Source organism: Juglans microcarpa x Juglans regia, chromosome 1D, assembly GCF_004785595.1.
Source record: "Juglans microcarpa x Juglans regia isolate MS1-56 chromosome 1D, Jm3101_v1.0, whole genome shotgun sequence".
NCBI classification, from domain to species: Eukaryota; Viridiplantae; Streptophyta; class Magnoliopsida; order Fagales; family Juglandaceae; genus Juglans; species Juglans microcarpa x Juglans regia.
The window spans coordinates 3,579,738-3,600,108 of NC_054594.1; the positions used below are offsets into that span (position 1 = coordinate 3,579,738).

The 20,371-nt window shown below is 36.1% G+C and overlaps 2 protein-coding genes across 4 annotated transcripts; one reads left to right on the forward strand and one right to left on the reverse strand.

Moving 5' to 3' along the window:
• Nucleotides 1–1,900: 1,900 nt before the first annotated feature.
• Nucleotides 1,901–9,213, forward strand: LOC121265006 (NEDD8-conjugating enzyme Ubc12-like). 3 transcript variants are annotated; one of them, XM_041168432.1, is made up of 6 exons: nt 1,901–2,230; nt 4,293–4,406; nt 7,958–8,066; nt 8,423–8,501; nt 8,620–8,736; nt 8,833–9,213. In XM_041168432.1, exons 2-6 carry the CDS (start codon nt 4,298–4,300, stop codon nt 8,968–8,970), a joined length of 552 nt encoding a protein of 183 aa, XP_041024366.1. In that variant the 5' UTR covers nt 1,901–2,230; nt 4,293–4,297; the 3' UTR covers nt 8,971–9,213. The 3 variants fall into 3 exon arrangements, with proteins under 3 accessions (XP_041024366.1, XP_041024357.1, XP_041024374.1); XM_041168423.1 differs by having other exon boundaries at nt 1,901–2,160; XM_041168440.1 differs by lacking the exons at nt 1,901–2,230; nt 4,293–4,406 and adding an exon at nt 4,423–7,480.
• Nucleotides 9,214–14,470: 5,257 nt separating this feature from the next.
• On the reverse strand, nt 14,471–18,381 carry LOC121234504 (multidrug resistance protein 2). The gene is made up of 4 exons (XM_041130459.1): nt 18,156–18,381; nt 16,450–17,073; nt 16,129–16,307; nt 14,471–15,778 (listed from the first exon to the last, which is right to left on the reverse strand). Exons 1-4 carry the CDS (start codon nt 18,236–18,238, stop codon nt 15,180–15,182), a joined length of 1,485 nt encoding a protein of 494 aa, XP_040986393.1. The 5' UTR covers nt 18,239–18,381; the 3' UTR covers nt 14,471–15,179.
• Nucleotides 18,382–20,371: the final 1,990 nt, after the last annotated feature.

The following is a 20,371-nucleotide window of genomic DNA, read 5'->3' on the forward strand; positions in this document are numbered from 1 at the left end:
AATTAGGTGTAAATAGTAGAATATGTATCTACATATAATAATACATATTATCATAAGACTTATCATATGATATATTAGTTAATCGATAGCATATATTATTATACCTTTTATATGGTCAATGGTGATAGATGAGATAAAAATTACATAATTAACTTATATAATTACTATATAAAGTAATATATTATATAAAAGAAATTTATATGTAAACATTTTGGTTCGATTCGATCCAAAAAAATCACACCCAGGGACCAGACCGAAAATCAAATATCTCAGACACCATGTATCAAGACCGACCAAAATGATTTTTGATTCAATCTAGACCAAACCGTTCAGTCCAATTGGTTTTTTCCAATCTGGACCGGAAAATGATCACCCCTACTGTCTTCCAATGCTTGATTACTCCTTTCAGGTTTGTCTTGTCTCATATTCCTTCTTTTCCTCGTGCTTTTGATAATTGTCCTATTGGGTTAGGCCTAGTTTATTTGGTATCGACACAAATCTTTATTACTTCAATCATCCCAATATTTATGAATTTGACAAGGTTTTAAAGATGATAAATATTAGTTATTTAATTTAAGGATTAAAGTTGGAAATTAAAAATATAGATTTGGCTTGGCTCTAGTTCTTGTAATTGGATTCATTAGATGTGGGACACATCTATTACTATATATAAAAACGAAATCATATAATTCCGATGTGACATTCTACCTATAAAAGTATATATTTTATCCATTATATTTGAAGTGTTATGTTTATGAAACGGTAAACATTTTAAAAGTAATGTTTCATTATGAACTATTGTAACTTTTAAGTTTAATTCAATTTCTTGCATATAAAGATATAAATCGATTTAAGACTCCACCCAAAAGTACTAATTCAACATTTATATTATTTTGTATTTTAAGCGGAGTCATATGACTTCGATGTGACATTCTACCTATAAAAGTATGTATTCTATCCATTAAACTTGAAGTATTATATTTATGAAACGGTAATATTTTTAAAAGCAATATTTCATTATAAACTGTTGTAACTTTTAAGTTTCATTTCTTTTCTTACATATAAAGATATAAATCGATTCAAGTCTCGATCCAAAGTTACTATTTCAAACTTTATATTGTTTCATCAGATAAACCGCCTTATAAAGCATTTCGAATTTTTCAACTATAAAATCCGGTCACTTTCTAAATCTCTCTTTCTCATACACAACATACACAACAATTCTCACATTATGCGAGTTATAGGCCTGTATCTCATAATATAAGGGATGCATATTACACATCTAATGAGTCCAATTCCAACAAAAACTAAACCTGAGTAGTCTAAAAAATTTCATATGACCTCAATTCTACTATGGAATACCACATGTAAACGAAAATTATATAATTAAAAATTTATAAAGTATGGTTTAATTTGGCAAAAAGTGATTGTTGTACTCTCTTCCATGTTTGCATTTAAACGAAGCTACATCAATTTCATAATAATCTAGCAAGGTTTTATATTTTTAACTCAATTTATAATTTTATTTTTATAAAATTGAAGTATTTCTTTTAGATAAAATTTATCAAGAGAAATATTACAAGGAATCTATACACTACATATATCTACCTAACCATGTGATTTATCGTTTTATTTAAATACATACATACTTAAGTATTAAAATAAAAAAATAAAAATGAAAAATTACATTTTAATTAAATAAAAAATATGTGGTGTAAAACTTCGATATATAATTTGTCAATGTCATCTATTAAACATTTCATGTTGCTTTTATTTTTTCTCTGAAATATTGATCGCAAAATGACATGGCGACACGCCCACATGATGAGCACGAATCTCAATAGACCTAACACGCCCATTGGATTGGGCCACCTCTGTACGTGACGTTCCTATCCATACTAGTTTCCACATGCTTGCCGCTCGCCTCAGCGTACAAAAAAAGCAAACACTTTCTGGGCACCATTTCCGTATTCCTTTCTATCCCACTGAATCAGGCTGAGCCGCAGATTGCGAGGTCCACCGTGCCCTGCCTGTTTCCTCTGTTCCCTAATCCGTGCACTGTTTCCTAATTTTGCCCGACCGTCCGACCAACAGCTCGCGAGTTGCCCCTCAATCACAGAAATTTACCGTGTTTTCTCCCTGCAACCTTTCTTCGAGCAGGTTTGCTTCATTCAAGCCCTTTCCATATCATTTTGTAATCTTCATCCGCGCTTTCCTTAACAAGATTCAGGTTTGGGATTGTTAACTTATGTTTTTTTTCCCAAAAATGAATGTAGATACCACTGTGTATATCATCTGGGTTTTGGCGCCTGAGTGAGCATTTATATTTACGCAAATGCGAGGTTTATTTGATTAGAAACTTGCTTTATTTAGTTTGAGTTTTTAGGACCATTTCTGTGGTATTTTGATACATTATTAAAGTGGTGATGCGGAGCTTTTCTCTTCTGATTAACAGAAGAGAAAATATGATCCAGGGCAATCCTTCCATGTATTGTTGATTTCGTAGAACTTGAGATAAAGGAAGAAATGTTGAGGATTCCCTGGAGAGCTTAAAATGACGTTATTTTTGTTCATTCTTGAGTTAGACATTTATATGTATTTGCTTTGGTTTGGTCCTTACCATGCCAATCTAAGTAATTAGAGATTTTTTTTTTTACCAGCTTGTTATCTTCTTATAATAATCTTATTGGGGGACGTAGGGCGTCTATTTCTGCTGCAATTTATGATGTGCTGAAAGTTAAAGAATTTCTTTCATTTTTAAAGTTAAGGAATTAAGCCCTCAAATTTACGCATGGGAAAGGAAAAAGAATTATTTTTGTATAGTTGCAAGCATGGAAATTAGGCTTTCTGTACTTGAGCTAGATGCCAAAAGGTGGTAGCTACACCCTTAAATTGTTTCCATTTTATCATTCAAGCAGAATTTTATACATATTCACAATGGTTTAACAAGAGGTGAAGAATTTCATTTTTATAGGTAAATTTCGTTTTTATTTTGAAAGTAAGGGAATTAAGGCCTCAAATTTATGAATGAGAAAGGATAAAGAAATAATTCTGTATAGTTGCAAGCATGAAAATTAGTCTCTTCTGTACATAAGCTAGATGCCAAATGCTGGTAGTTTCCCTCAGTTCTGAGGACAAAAGTAGTGTGTCATACACACAAGGGATATATATATATGTTCACAATGGTTTGTTAGTTGACCCTTAGATGATTATGATAATATGCCATTGAGAGGGAGGCTGGTGATTGTTTCGTGGAAGCCAAATATGGTAGCATATTGTGAGGATGGTGTTCAAATGAGGTCATTGGGCCTTTTTTGGTGGGGGTACTTCTCTCACTTTATTAAATAGTCCCATTTCAAAATGCTCCTCCTCCTCATCCCTTCAATTGGCCTTCTTTTCCCCAGAAGCGTATTTGGAGAAACAAGGCGTCTGCGTGGTATGTTTCTTTGTTTGGATGGCTGCCTTGTGAAAGATTTAACAATGGATAATTTGAGGAAAATACATATTGTAGTATTGGAATGGTGTTGTATGTGTCACCAAAATGGGGAGAATATTGACCATCTTTTGCTGCATTGTAATTTGGCTAGGAGCATATATGTAGCTATATCTAGCACTTATATGTAGCTTATATGTAGCCATAGGGTGGCAGGCTTATTGGCATGTTGGCAGAATCATTGTGGTAGCCACCGACACTTAAGAGTTTGGATGGCCCCTCTATGCTTAATGTGGCGCATTTGGCAAAAACGCAATGCCAAACTTTGGAGACTGTGAGAGGATAGTGACAGAGCCAAAAGCCATATTGTTTATCAATCTCTATGCTTGGACTAAAGCTCACAACAGCCCCCAAGTTTCCAGCCTATTAGATTTTAAGGATTATAGCTCTTTTTCTCCTTCTTGCTAGTTACATGTATCCTTGTCCATACTTCATGTGTACTTGGGTCACGCTTCCTTTGTGCCTTCAATATAATTTGCATTACTCAAGAAAAAAATGTAGGATGAAGGCCCACTTCTCAATCAAAATGAAGAAAGAATTGCTGCATCAGAAAATTCTTGACCGTTTTATTTAGTGGTTGGTTATGAAGGATGTATATCTTGTTATTGAATTGATTGATGGGTTGATTGCTTGTTATTTGGAGTGATGATTGCATTTTGAGATCTAACTTGGTGTTGTTTTGCCTTGTGACAGATGTAATTGATCACCTAACTGATATTTTCAACAATGTTGATGCATTTGATTTTTTTTAAGCACAAAAACGTATGTTTCAGGCTAATTGTAATACCTTTTTGTGTAGGAGACATGATTAGGTTATTCAAAGTAAAGGAAAAGCAGAGAGAACTTGCTGAAAATTCCCAAGGTGGGGCACCTGTAAAGAAGCAAACAGCTGGAGAATTGCGTCTTCATAAAGGTTTCTATCTTCCATATAGTGAGGTCATTCAGGTTGTGTAAGTTATGATAACTTTAAGGTATAGGGAGGGGTGGAAGAGATGGATTGGATGACTTATTCAGTAAAGTTGGTTATTCTTTTGGGTGAAGGAAGTTCGATTGGGTCTGGGTTCAATGGGAAGTTTATGGCTATAGAGATTATGAATTGGTTATTAAAAAGTTTATGACCATTAGTAGATAATGAAACTCTACATTATGCATCTTACATTCTCTCTAAGTTCTTAAAGGATTTCTTATTTTTGAACTGTGAGTTTGAAAATTAGTAGATGTTAAGTACTTTATTTTTTCTTTAATGCTAGAGCTGATTTTTTAGCTGATTGCGTCTTCATGGGTTTGGATTACTAGTAGAATTCGTATTGTTACTTTCAACTGATTCTTGTTTTTCCTAGGGGGTAGTTATATTAAAGTGTCTAGACTATGCTGGAATTCTGTTTAGAACTTCTAGGCAACGTTTTGAAGCATTTGTTACTGTAATATCATGTGAAAACGTCGAGTAAGTAGTACCATCTATTGAGAGGGCATAGAGAATGGTTTGGATTGTGTCGGCTTGGATGTGTATATTTGGCTGAAATAAATTACCTCACAATTTATGGTTGTACACCCCTTTCCTGGAATATTATGTACATTCGTAACTTACTCCCTGGAAAGAGGTTCAACATAAATTAAATTTCCTTATTTATTTGAAAAATAAACTGTAAAAGATAACATAGAAATTGCCAAGTAAAAATAGTCTCGTAGAGTGAACATATGGAGATCAGACATTCCTATTGTGTAGAAACACTTGTACTTGGATACTAGGGTCTGATGCATAAGCTTGACATATCATCTAAATCTATCTTGTCTGCTCAACATCGCCCTCTGTTTCTGGAGAGTTAGAAAGCATAAAAAAAAAAGGAGTTGAATACCCATCAAGCAACACATCATATAATACTTTAAACTGTGATCATATAAAACGAGTTGAATACTTACCCACCCGTGGGTAGCCCAAGTGGTAAGGGCGAACTTTTGTGCATGAGCCCCATGTCACAGGTTCAATTCCCCCTGGGATCAAACTGCAGTTTAAGTGGGAGGCCACGGCGGTGGGTTGCTGTGATGTTAAACTTGTCTTTCATTTTTCTTTTGGCGTACACACTTGAACCCTTGTGTGTAACGTTGTGCACCAGCCCCACAGCTTGTGGCCACAGGTAGAACCGCTTAACACATCACAATGAATATGCACATTCACCCGTAGCTTGCATTGGTACCATGTATCTCTCACGGCCATTCTTTAAAGCTTCTGTCATGACTTTTCTTTCTTTATTTTCATTTGATCATGATGCATGCAAAACATATATAATGTGGCATCAACATGAAATCATTTCATTCATCATATCATAGCATTTGCAGTTTGTTATATTGTGGCATTCAAAAATCTCTTTCGTCATAACTTGGTACATAAAAGGGGCTTCCAGCAAAGGCCTTTACGTAATATAATAATTTAAACAGCATAATTTACTATACATGATCATGCTACTTTCCTTTTCACTTCTAGTGAAGACAAGCGCATCAATAATCACCTACTTAAAGTTGCTGTCACAGGGTTAAATTTGTGGGGTTGAGGCTGTCTTTCATTCTCCTAAAATTGCTGCAACTTTCCTTGGGTTTTCTTTAAAAAGATTAAGCAAGACCTCAAGAAAACAAGGTTGTAGCAGGCTGCAAGAGGGGGCTTTTTTTCCTCTGGTTATGGCAGTGTAGTATGTGTAGAAAAAATTTGGCCTTTCTCTTACTAGGGCTGGCCGCAACAAGGCAGAGACTTTCCTTGGTGTTTGCAGCAGTTATCTAGGGTTAGGGATTGGTTTTTTTGAAGAACATCATGAGAGATTCCTATAGGAGCTTTCTGAACTCATAGTGGCCTTTGTTTTTCTAGTTTTCAAGTCATATGATCTTTTTTTTTGCCTGAAAAACCTAGCAATAGGGCTGTACAAATTTAACTCTTAGATTTTTTAGGGAAGGGTTCTTGGCTAGGAGTGATAGGGCGAATATGTTTCCATTCCGTGGATCCATTTACCCGTTTGGATTCAAAGATGAGATGAGATGAGTTGAGATGGTTTGTAAATAGTAGGGAGATTTGTGAGTTGAAATTTGTGAATAGTAGTGAGATAATCTCTCAATCCAAACCAGCTCTAAGTCATACATGAGGCTGATTTCTACTTCTTTAGATCTGGAACAGCTCAAAGCTTATCCTAAAAGAGTCCTAGCAGCTTCAAGAAATACTAGCACAGCCCCACTTTTTCCTACACTATATTTTCCTCTAATTTATAGCACAAAGTCTAACACAAAGTTTAAAATGACCAAACAAAATTTACTTCCTAAAAAATGGAAACCCTGATTTAAAAGGAAACCCTAGTTTTTTAAAATAGACCCTAAAGTTTTGGGTGTGACAATGCTCATTGTGGGCTCCCATGTTTGTGGTGCTTAAATCAATAATCAGTATATGAGAATACCGGGCTTCATGACTGACACCTTCTGCAATAGATTAACTCATGGAGTTGTTTTTGAGGTTATCAGTATCAATTTAGCTACAGATTGTGATGAAGGACAGATCAAGTTAGGGTAACCAGAGACTGAAGACAGTCTTAGGAGGAGGAATGAAATATTAACTTCTTAACCTTCTTGATTGCAGAAGTAGTGGCTTGGTGCTGCTATGGTTTAATAATGTGGGATGTCGCCCCTAGGGGTTGGCACAAGTGGTAAGGGTCTTGGTCTTGGTGGTATGCTCTCTCCAAGTCTAAGGTTCAAATCCTCTTGAGTGCAAAAAAATTCTAAGGAGTCATCAGACTGGGGAATTTCCCCTTGAATTACTTGATATGCACTTGTGGGAAACTCTTTGCCAAGGGCCTGTGCACCCTGGGGATTAGTTGGGACATTCTGCTTGGACATCCGGTGCCAATAAAAAAATAATGCGAGTTGTAGCGGCAGAGGACCAGTTTTCAATCGTTTCAAACATGGCCCTTGGCAGGTTAATTTGCCAACAGGGCATTTTTTCTATTGTTGGTGATAACACCTCTCCTTATTTTGCTGTGAATTCACTAAGAATATCCTGCTACCTAAATTTCCGTGACCAGCTTTCTTTTAGAACCTTAGGTTTCCAGATTAAGTATGATGCAGTACATACTAATCTTTTTTGGTATACTTTTCCCTTTTCTTTGGTGGGTTTGGATACACAAAACATCTCATCTCATCATTATAACTTTCTCAAATTCTCGTACAAAAATATAATAAACAATTCAACTTTTTCAAATTTCAAAATAAAAATAATAGTAAAAAATTATATTTTAACAATATTTTATTCAACTTCCAACAAAACATCTCGTCTCGTCTCATCTCATCTCATCTGTACTCTCTGTCCAAACCCACCCTTCGAAGCTTCTGTTTTTAGAAAATGTTCATGGTATAGAATTACTGTCTTAGTTTTTGCCATCTCATACAAAATAGGAGTTTCTGCTTACATTGTGCACATTTGATTTCTTGCAGATATCTCTGAGCTGAATCTGCCAAAATCGTGTGCCATATCATTTCCCAATGGCAAAGATGACCTGATGAATTTTGAGGTTTCTATTCGACCTGATGAAGGATATTATTTGTACGGACTTTTCCTCTGTTGTCTCCAGAATTTGCTAAAAAAAAAGTGAATTTAAATTTTATTTGTGATTGTAAGAAAATTAAATGGTATTTATCTCTTTTCATATTTGTATTTGTCTCATAATTTTGAATCCGGACATTATTCTTTACACCCTATTTGAATTAAATATTTTTTGTGTTGAGCCCATTTATTAAAGTGGAGTCTACTCTACACCCTAGGTAGAATGTTCGATTAAGTATATTTTTGTTAGTTTAAATTTTTGAGACAATTGGTAATTTGACAGTGAAAATTTTGGTTCCTTTCCATGTTCATTCAATATTGAAAGCAATAACAATTCGAATCTTTTGTCGTTCCAGGGGTGGCACATTTTTGTTCTCCTTCCAAGTTTCTCCCATCTATCCACACGAGGCACCAAAGGTCAAGTGCAAAACGAAGGTAGACCTGATCATTCTATCTTCATAGTTGTCCTGTTTTTACTCACTGATTTCTCAGATGGTATTTTCATTGGTTTATATGGTAAGGTAGCTTCATTTATAGAGGGTCCTACTTGCAGGTCTATCACCCGAATATTGACTTGGAAGGAAGTGTCTGCCTCAACATCCTACGGGAAGATTGGAAACCTGTCCTTAATATAAACACCATCATCTATGGGCTATATCATCTTTTCACGGTATTACTTGACGCGTGTGCATAGATTTTGTAATTTTGTTGCCATCCATCCGATATCTGAGTGTTGTGTATTCTTTTTTCTTTCAATTGTGTGTAGGAACCAAATTCCGAGGATCCTCTTAATCATGATGCAGCTGCGGTGTTGAGAGACCATCCAAAGATGTTTGAAGCTAATGTGAGAAGGGCTATGGCTGGTGGATATGTGGGGCAAACCTTTTTTCAACGGTGTCTGTAGGTTTGGGAGCACTGAATGCTGACTCAGTCATTTCATCATTGATTTAAGTGCCCATGGATTGATTGTAAAATTTATTTGCAAATTATAGGCTAATTGCCTGCCACAAGTAAGGGCATCAATTCCTGAGAGACCAATCAACTAAAACCCAAATGAAGACGGTGTGTTTCTCTTTTATGTGAAGCAGTTTGAGTGTTAATATGCCCTGCATAATGGGGGAAAAGTGCTTGCTCAAAGTTCATTATTCATCGAGTTGCCATCTTAGTTCACACCCCTACATATTGGTTTCTTATCTTTGTTTAATGTGGTCGTAAATGGCATAAAACTGTGAAATGAACAGAAGGTTCAAACACTCTAGGGGGTGGAAGTTTACATTGGCTGACCAACAAATGGCAGTCTATTTTTGCTCCAAGACTTCATCTCTTTCTAATAACCATATTTTATATAATTCATCTTTTCTTAATTGACTTATTTTGGAATATTACATCAGGTAATGTAATTTTTTTTGTCATAAATATTTACAATTTTAGTAAGTATCTAAAACGATCTTTCAACCCAGAACATGGTCAAGTAAGGTCAAGCCGGGCAAGAACACTGACCACTTGATGAACCCAGCCTCTTCTACAGTTCAATTCTAAAATGCATGCAAGCTCTATGCACCATCAAAATAAATAATGAAGTGTGGTTGAACTACGAGTAGCCGTTAAAAAAGAGAACAACTTCACTCATGTCAAAAAGTCTCGAAATTGTCTTGGTTAAATCTGATTTTGATACTCTCTTTTTTTTTTTTTTTTGAAACAGAAACCTCCATTCTATATTTCATCAAAAACTAACCATTACACAGTTTGTCCTGTAATATAAAAGTATATATGTCCAAAGGTCCTTCTTCTATCCAAATCTTCTCTTCCCTAACGGTAAGTGCTATATTAGCTAGTGTGTGAGCTACTTTGTTACTCTCTCTATAAGTATGTTGTATTTTTCAATCCTATCTATTGTATAAAATTTGTTTTATATCTTTAACTATTTGTCCATTCCATTCCCACCTACTTCTTGAGCTATTTACAGATTTAATCCAATGCATCTCCTTCAAATATGGCCTTTGTCCAGTTCAACTCCACACACAACTTTAGAGCCCTCTACAAAGCATATAATTCTGTAAGAGTTGGGTTACTGATACCTTCTATTGTCTTGCACAGGGATACCAACACTTCTCCCTCTTCATCCCTCACCACTACTCTCATTCCCATTCTCTTCTTTTCTGAATCCAAAGCTGCATCCCAGTTTATTTTCACAAAACCAGCTTCTGGCATCTTCCAACTAGTCTCTCCTCTTTCCACTGTCCTACCATTTCTCTCTCTAATACTATCAACATGTTCTTGGTTTGAACTCTGAGAGGTTTTCTTGAGCTTGTATAAACGACTCAGTAGGCCTTTTGAATCTACCCTCAAACACATAAGTATTTCTTCTCAGCCAAATATTTCTCATAATTATTGCCACAACATCTAACTCTTCATTTTGTAACTTTTCCGCCATCAACTGCCACAGACAAAAGAAATCTCCTTCATCTCGATGTCACTTCTGTACAAGACTGTAATTCTCAGCCCACACATCTACAACTGCATTACAACTCCATAATATATGACAGACAAACTCCTCTTCCTGACCACACACTGGACAAAGTGAGTTTTTCACCACCTTTCTTCTAGCTAAATTTTATCTTGTAGGCAAGCGATTACTTACTACTTTCCACATAAACACCTTCATAACCTCTGGTGTGTTTAAATTCCACAAACTCCTCCAGCCACCCTTTCCAATCTTAGAATTAGATAGACCCACTTTTCCCCTCCTTTTTCTGCACATCTCAAGGTGGTATGCACTTCTCATACTACAGATCCCATCTTTTGTGAAAGTCCAAATCCTTTTATCTTGTGAATTTGCCTGACTAATAGGAAGACAACATACAATTTCTGCTTCATCTTCCAACAAAGTATCCCTTACCAGCTTGTAATTCCACATACTATTCTCAATCAATTCTTTCACTTTTGCATTTGCATTAAGATTCTTAATAGGAGATTGAATGCTTAATAAAAATGGCTTAGGAATCCACTTGTCTCCCCAAATACTAATTTGCTCACCATTCCCAACCTTCCAAACTAACCCCTCCTTTAACGGCTTTAAAGAACCCCACAGACTACTCTAAATTTTTTAAGGCCCACCACCAAGCTTGGCCTTTAAAATCTCAGTATGTCTGAAATATTTTTCCTGTAGTACCTTTGTTGCAACTGAATTAGGCGTGGTAAGCACTCTCCAACATTGTTTAGCAAGTAGAGCTTGGTTGAAGCTTTCGAGCTCTCTGAATTCCAGGCCTCTATTAGACTTTTCCATCCCCAAATTTGTCCAACTTTTCCACTGGATCCTTCTATCATTTTGTTTAAAACATCTTTAACTATTTTAATTATCTCGTCTCTTTGAGTATTGGAACTAAAAAGCAAGGAAGTCTTATGTCTGTTTAAGCTCTACCCCGATGCTTGTTCATACAACTCAAGCACACTCTTGATCCTTCTCCATTCCTGCCAGTTAGCTTGTCCAAAGACAGTGCAGTCATCTATGCCCTCTAGCCATTGGCACCCCTTTTAAATCCCCTCCAGCTTCTATCTGGTTAATCAAAGTACTCAACTCCTTTACACAAATAAAGAATAGATATGGACACAAAGGGTCTCCCTGTCTCAAACCCTTGTTGGTAGGATTGTAGCTCCTGGTTTCACATTCACCAAGATTGCATACAACACATGATACACACTGCATTATCAACTCCACCCATCTATCCCCAAAGCCCATCTTCACCATCAATGCCTTCAAATACATCCACTCTACTCTATCATATGCTTTAGAGATATCAAGTTTTAATGCCATACTCCCTCTTCTGCCCTTCTGCCTCGTTTTCATAGAGTGTAGAATTTCATAAGCAACTATAATGTTGTCAGTGATGAGTCTCCTAGGGATGAAAGCACTCTAATTCTTGGAGATGACTTCATTGAGCACCAATTTCAGTCTATTAGCTAGAGTCTTAGTAATGATTTTGTACAGCACGTTGCATAAACTAATTGGCCTATAATCTCCCACTGTTTTAGGCTCTTTAACTTTGGGTATCAATGCAACAAAGATATGAGTCTTCAACATACCTCCACCTCTCAGAAAATTAAAAGCAACACCACACACATCCTCCCCCACAATCTTCCAATATGTTTGATAAAAGTAGGCCCCATAGCCATTTGGCCTTGGAGACTTCAAAGGGCCAATTTGGTGTAAAGCAGCTTTCACTTCCTCTTTAGTAAACTCTTTCTGTAGTGCTTCATTCATAGCCCTTGTCACTTTAGGTTCCATAGATTGCAGGCAGGTTTCAATAATTGTTGTCGATGGTGCAGCTGTTCTATATACTTCTGAGTAGTGATTATTAAAAGCCCATGCTATGCCTTATTGATCCTCCAACAATCTGGTTTGAGAATCCATCACTGCTTGAATTTGATTTCTCATTCTTTTCTAGGTTGCACAAGCATGAAAAAACTTAGTATTCTTATCACCCAGTCTCTACCAATTCCTCTTAGCCCTTTACCTCCATTTGACATCTTCTTGCACTAACAACACCCATACCTCCTTCAACAACTCTCTAATTTCCTCAACATTTTCTGGTCCTTTATTATCTTGTAGCTTCTTAATCTTCACAGTCAATCTCTCTATCTCTTTCCCTCTATTACTATATTTATTTTTAGCCCACTTCTTCAAGATCCCATTGCAAGAATGTAACAACAATTGAACCTTTCTCATAGGATCAGCATTGGACTCCTGACCTGACCAACCCCCCCTCGTTATTAATTCACACTCTTCCATCTTTCAACCAACTGGCTTCAAAATAAAAATTCTTTGCTTTACTCACATTTTTGCTAGAAACTTCCACAATGGATAGCAAAATGGTATGTGGTCGGAACTTCTAGCAGTGAGCCCCTCCGCCTTCACATCTTTAAACTTTTCTCTTCATATCTAATTTGCAACACACCTATCAAGTCTCTCCTTAATGAAAGTATGATCAGTGTGCCTGTTACTCCATGTAAAGGGACTCCCCACAAATCCCAGATCAGACAAGTTATTTTTCTTTAATGCTTCTCTAAACTGCCTCCATCAACCTCTCATCACGTTGTCTTCCCCCTTCTTTCTCTGACTAGAGCAATATTTCATTAAAGTCTCCAACCACACACCAAGCCTCCCCATTTTTAGGCCTTAATGTGGACAACAACTCCCAAGACAACTTCCTTCTCATGGTATCAAGGTGGCCATAGAAGCCAGTAAAGAACCACATATTCATCCCCCTTAACTTCTAATCAAACTGTCAATTTGTCATTGTGAGTAATTCAGAATTTCTAAATCTAAATCACTAACCCATAACAAAGCCAAACCCCCTTTCTTCCTTACAGGTTCCATTTCAAAACAGTTTTCCATTCCCATTCTTCTTTTCAATCCTCCCACCCTTCCTACTTTTATCATGATTTTAATTAAAAAACTAGTTTGGGCTTCTTCTCATTTACCAACAGGCAAATGTCTTGAACTGTTCGAGGGTTCCCAAGTCTAAGCCCAAGCCCTCAGCAGTTCCAACTTAAAAAACTCATAATGTCTGGCGGCTTTGCATTTCTCATTCTTCCAATAGACTTTGCTCTCAGACAGGGACCAAATTGAGCTTCACTACCACTCTTCTGAATACACCCTTGTTCTCCGTGCACAATACATCTACACTGAAAGCACATTCTCGGTAATTTTTCGTATTGGAAGGGTATCCACATACTATCAACTTGTAGATTAGTTGTTTTTCCTCTTGCTAAAGTATTCCTCAAGTCAAATTCAACTTTCACCCGTAGATACTGACCCCATGCTACATCTTCTTCCTGAACCTCTACTTCCCTTAGCTTCCCAATTGTATTCCCTATCATCTCACCCATCTTTCGGTTCATACAGTCCAGTAGTAAATTGAACATTTGGATCTAGAAGCTCTGATGAAAGCAATCCATTGAATGTATTTGGGTATTTCCAACATAAGGTTTAAGAACAAACAAGTGGTTATCAAATAACCATGGGCATCCCCTAGAACCTTGTTCTTATCCCTTACATTAAAGAAGGAAATTACAAAACTATTAGACCCGAGCTCCTGAAAAACCGTCGGTCTACTAGCCTCTCTCATTTCTTCTTGAATCCCTCAATTTTCACACTCTCTGCCCGCCGTAACAAGCAAATGCTATCCCCTCCTCCTCCCTACGAAGCAAGGAGACTTAATCATCTTCACCTCCCTACGAAGCAGGGAGACTTAATCACCTTCACCTCAATCGTCTTTGCCCCTATCACCTTCGAGAAGGCGGTTGAGAGAAAAAAAGGGTTTGAGAGAAGACTTGATTTTGATACTTGAACTATATATGTTGAAACTGTAATTTTTCAAGAAACTATTAGTTAAATCGGTTTATTTTATAAACAACTAGAGGCTTATTAATAGAAATGTGTACAAAAAATGATTGTTACATCAATAACCATCGTTCAAAACGATGGACGTACGTAATAACGAGAAAAAAATGCAATATTTCTAGAACTTTAAAAACTAAATTCAAGTATCATACATAATTTCGGAACCAAAATTTGGATGAAACCATCTTCGCAAAAGCTATGTTTTGACCTCCAAAACATGTATGCCCTGACAGCAGCACAAATAGATCATTGTTGCATAGTATTATCAGAATAAGCTAAAATTGCAGAAATATCAGAGCAAAGTGCCTTTAGGAATGTAAGATTGAGTTTGAATGTTCCCTAATGAGCCTTGTAGATGTAAATCAACCTATCCGGTTATCTTTCCCGTGCTAGCCGACCCAAGTGCAAGAGATAGTCCTAGTTGTACAACACCGGATGAGAAGTTTCACCATCTCAGATTCACGGAAATTGTATGAACATGAAACTTCACTTTTGCCAACTTTTTTTCAAAAGAAGGATCATTTTTCAGAACTTCCAAAAACCATGGTCAGAATATTCGGTTGTTCAATCCTCTCTTATATAGTTCATTTTAAGTGAAAAAACTCAAACCTGATTCGTGGGAAAATTTCCTAATCCTAAAAATCTGAAGTCCTTGGAATCTTACAGTCTATTCACATGATTTAGTACTTCTGTAGCCAAAGCAATGCTTCTTAAGTCATTTGTTCCTCTTTCAAAGTAGCCAATCTTGCATTTTCACGGTCCCGCCTAAAAGTATGATACAGAGGTGTGTAAAACAAGCAACACAAACCAAATGGAATAGCCATCATCATGATAAGTCCCTTGGACAATGCCAGAGCCTCCTTTGCAGACCCTGAAACTGGATCCACAGATTTTGAATCATAGCCATATATCTTCTCTGAAAGAATACCTACCAAGGGAGCGGCAACAGAAGAGAATGATCCTTCAAAAGCACGATCAAATGCATAAATCATGGTTCGGTGCTTAGAAGGTACCACCTCAGCAAACATAGGACCATTTGCAGCAGTGGCATTCCAGCTGATGGTTAGTCCCATTAGAAAGAGAGTTGCAGCAAAGGTGAAATAGCTGCCTACTAATTGGGGGATTACTGTAAGAAGGAACCATGAGAATGGGATGCCCATGAAGGCGCTAAACTGTGCACACATGATACGACCAGAGTTGGGGTAGATTTGTGATAATTGATCAGCTATTAATCCACCAAGGAGGGACCCCGTAGCACATCCAACAGCAAAAATACTTAAAAGGGTTGCTGCACCATTATGATCAAAACCTGCAAAAAGACCAGATGGCATCATAGGGACAGCTCTATGAAACCATAGGGTTCTACCATTCATATTGGCAGTGAATTGTATAAAACAGATCTAAGCCTCATTTTAGCAGTGAATTTCATATAATGGCTCCCCAATTTCAAGTATGCAGGTGAAGGATATAAAATAGAAAGGTTACTAAGCAAATAAATTTCACTTCTTTCATACATTGGTTAACCATGAGTAATCTTTACTTTGGCACTTCACTAGGATAGTAGGCCTTTGATGCAAATTGTAAAATATCATATATAATTTCAGCACATGTGGCATATAATACACCAAGGAAAGCATTAGGGTTTGCTTTCAAACTCACCAATTAGTTCAAACCACATAGTGAAGAACACCATGGCAGTCCATGGTAGTGACCCAACAATGCCCTGCAACACAATGATTTGAAATGTTTTCACTTTCATAACAGTTTTCATTGCCATCCAAGACTCCAGCCAAATTGAAGCTGCAGTACTAGCATTGCCCTTATCTACCAAATCAGTCCTGAAACATAAAGCAGCAAAAGTTTCCAGAAACTGAAAGAAGTGGAGAAAATGCATTTGATTGGCAATATGATTTATATGCAGATGAAGAACTACAATGAAACAGAAAACAAACTTGGGGGAGAAAGGAAAAGTGACATTACCTTTCTTCATCATCGCTGGTACAATGAGCAACACTGGCTGTTTTTCTAGGGTCTACCACAAACAAGAAAACAAGCCACCCAATTAGTGAACTCAAGATTGCCATCATGACAAAGGCTACACGCCATCCAGGCATGCCCCAGTATTGCTGACCAGCCATAATTGTTGCTAGAACACCACCTCCGATGCCACCTAAGGTGCCAACAAGGCTTAGCAGCCCAAATCCTGCTCCCCTCACTCCATCTGTATAGCTATCAGCAATGAAGGACTGGAGTGCTGGTATCACAATGGCCAAACCAAAGCCATTTATTGCTCTCCAGAATGCAACTTGAAAGAAATGTTGACTCGCACCCACTGCAGCAGTTGATACTGCCCAGAAGAAAGTGCCCATTGCAAGAACTGTAGGGCGATCGTAGTTTATAACTAGTACACCTGCCAAGGGTGATGCAAGGCCCTGCACAAGGTTCCTTATAAATGTAAGATAGCCCAGGTCAGATGGCCCAGCACTGAAAGCTTCACTGACTTCTTTGTAAACAGCTGGGAGGAGATTCTCGTCAGCACGCTCCATTATGGCAGCCATGTTTATAAGAATGAGAGATAGAGAAACCCCAAAAATCTTTCTTCTTCTGTGAAAAGTGAACAATTGCAAGGATACAACAGACAGTCAATGTGAGCATTGTGTGAAACTCCTCTAATAGAGAAGCAAACATTGTTCTGAATCAAGTGCCAAAAGACACTAATAGCATCTAGAACGGCATAAGCAGTTGCAAACTTGAAGCTCGTGTATTAGAATTTGTACAAGTAACGACAATGAAAAGTACTAGCAGCCCTCGATGTGAGCGTGTATATAGAAATGCATATTAACGCTGCACCCTTAACTTTTAATTTTTTTCACTGTTAGCTTTTAAATTGGTACTCTCTCAATCCTTCTTGACAACAAGAAGCCATCTACAGAATGATTACTTTGGTGGGTTCCTCGTGCTAATTGCATTATCCCCAAACCCATTTCGATGCTCCAAATGCTGTTTTTCCTCAACTAGCTCTTCCTCAAAAGACGATCCCCAAGCTACTAAAGGGGATCCACATGGGTATAATTTATGTATCTATAAAATAACAATAGGACTTTTCTTATCCGTATAACAGATAAACAAAGATCAAAGGGTACAAATTCAGTGCTTTCTCCCCACATTTCCCTTGTTAATACCGTTTCAAATGATGTTTTGCAACCAGCAACTTTGAATAGCCGTTAAAGCAACAATGCCATTTCTGCAGCATCATTATATTTGCTTCTTATGGATATTGTTAATCCACTGACTAGTATCAAAGAAAGAAATGCAAGAGCTCTATACATTATATGTTTCATAGACAAATATTTCAGACCCACAAAGCAATCGGAATTAATCCAATCTGGTATTATGTCTTCTACCACCATATCACAGTTTTTTAATCTGGATCTAAAATCTGCAAATGCTAAATTAAGCCACCTAAATTAGCAGCAGGAAAAGAAGAGAAATTTCAAGAAACGGCTACTCCAAGATTTTCCATATAAAACAATCAAAACCTTAATAAATACTAATCAAAGGCTGTTATTGGAAATTAATTAATGAAGAAAAAAAGAAGTTGGAAGCATTTACTGAACATGAAAAAGTCAACGGAAACGAAAACCAAAAAACCGTAACCAGAAATATGGGAGAAATCAAAAACTCACTTCATAGTTTCCAATCGTCTGGGAAGCAGAGGTTTGGATGGAAGACGAGCACCAAATCTTGAGGTGACCCGATTGATGTCCATGAATCAAGAATCCTCGGAACCTAAAAAACTGGGACAACAGACCGTCCCCGGCATCTATAGCGGATCTACCATGCCAACTTGCGCTGTCCAAAACACTGAACGCCCCGGGACTCATCCGGAATTTCAAAAAAAACAAATGGGATATCATTTATATATTAAGTATCCAACGGATAATAATCCAAAAAGAAAACAAAGAAAAATCAAAATCCTCTGACTGTAATGCTATGTCTATCATCTTGTTGGTTTTGGTGGTCGCTTTCAAAACGTGCGTGCCACGGAGTTCTAAAGTCTTAGGTACAAAAATTGTCGGGTCATAAGTGAAGATCGGCAGTTCGAATCCACGTGCGACTTGTATCTACGCTGGCGCCTTAGCATTTTTCCCGAGAAATAACGCATTTTGCCTTGTTTGAAATTTTTTTAATTAAATTTGATGGTATGGTACATTGGGTTCAATTATTTAATTCAAATTTTAAGCATTTTCTATAATTTAAAAGGTAGATAAAAATATTATGTGAAGTCATATATTATGTTTATCTCTTCTAAACTATAAGTGTTGTCATAAAGAGAGAAATATAGTATTAAATATTCATGCAAAATTTACTCATTCTCAAAATTTTAATGGATATAAGGTGTTTATTTTTTTTTATGAAAATTGTTACAGTTACAAACAGATCATATAAAAATAAATATACAAATTAATATAACTTCATATGATATGTTAGATGTATTTTATAATAAAAATAATTTTAGAATCTAATATATTATATCAAGACATGTTAATTTATGAATTTATTTTTTTAAGATATATTTAGGGTTAAAATGATTTTTTTTTTCTATTAGTAAATTATCTAATTAAAAAAATTACCAGTGTTGACTTTAGAGACCTTGATAAATGGTGGAACTCGACCTTAAAATCTCAAAGTAATTAGCTATTTGATTTTGCTAACCCAAGGCATATTCTTTCTGGCCCAACCCACCCTTTCCATTTATTCTATTAGTTAATCTCATTATATTTTCACTATTTTTGTGGTCAGTGTAGTGCAGGATTCGGTCCGTTTTCATTTTTCTGCTGTAGAGGCACCACGTGTATGATGATGGATGCTTCTGGTGCAGCATGTGAAGGCGTGGCCAGCCCACATAATTTTGTTGTCCCCTCTTTCAATCAGACATGGCATTCTCATTGGCCCGCTTTCCATAGGCCTTATCGGCAAATTTTAGGTTGATTTGGATATTAGACTGAGTTGAATTAAATTGAGATAATAAAATATTATTAAAATATTATTTTTTAATATTATTATTTTAAAATTTAAAAAAGTTAAATTATTTATTATATTTTGTATTGAAATTTGAAAAAGTTATAATGATGAATTGATGATCCAAACGTATTCTAATCCTCTTAGAGTTTTGTTATGTATAAGTAAGTTTGCATACAAATATACATATTAATATTATTATCTTCATATTTTAAATTCAAATTAATACTGTTTTCAATAAAATCTACTTTCTGACCAATCATATTGAATGAGTGTACGTATTAATGCGTAAAATTACTTATAATTAGATTTTTCCATCCTCTTAAATTTGTTTTATGAAAGAGTGCTACGGCTTTTTTTAAGCGAAAATCCATTTAGAAGTCTTATTTTTTTATATAACCAGCACATCATTGATATAATTTTTTTTTTCATATCGACTATACTAAAAAATAATTAATTTTTTTAAAATTTTTTAAAATTATAATGGCCCCACTATAAGTAATATGCTAACATACAGACTTATGTGTCGGAAAATTCTTTCCACAAATCTGTCAAGACTCTGAGTCTACACTGCTCTAAAGAATACCAAGAGATAATGATGCTACAATAAAATAAAATAAAAAAGAAAAAAAAATATAGGTGATGAATGTCTGCCTTTGAGAGGGGCATGAGAGGAAGAGGGTTGATAGGAGTATGTATTACGAAATTCAATGGTTGTAAGAAAGAAAGCATGATAAATAAGTATAGAGTAGTTTGGATTTAGAGATAGGTATAAATGGTTTGTGAATAGTAGAATAAAAGTTGAATTATTTATTAAATTTTGTGTGAGAATTTGATAAAGTTGTTTTGGGATTTAAAAAAGTTGAATTGTTTATTATAT

Coding starts and splice junctions, on each gene's coding strand:
- LOC121265006 (XM_041168432.1), top strand. CDS start 4,298: ATGATTAGGTTATTCAAAGTAAAGGAAAAGCAGAGAGAACTTGCTGAA. Junction 8,067..8,422: donor CCTGATGAAGGATATTATTT/GTACGGACTTTT, acceptor TTGTCGTTCCAG/GGGTGGCACATTTTTGTTCT. Junction 8,502..8,619: donor AGGTCAAGTGCAAAACGAAG/GTAGACCTGATC, acceptor TCCTACTTGCAG/GTCTATCACCCGAATATTGA.
- LOC121234504 (XM_041130459.1), bottom strand. CDS start 18,238: ATGGACATCAATCGGGTCACCTCAAGATTTGGTGCTCGTCTTCCATCC. Junction 16,308..16,449: donor ACCAGCGATGATGAAGAAAG/GTAATGTCACTT, acceptor TTTATGTTTCAG/GACTGATTTGGTAGATAAGG. Junction 15,779..16,128: donor TATGTGGTTTGAACTAATTG/GTGAGTTTGAAA, acceptor GTCTTTTTGCAG/GTTTTGATCATAATGGTGCA.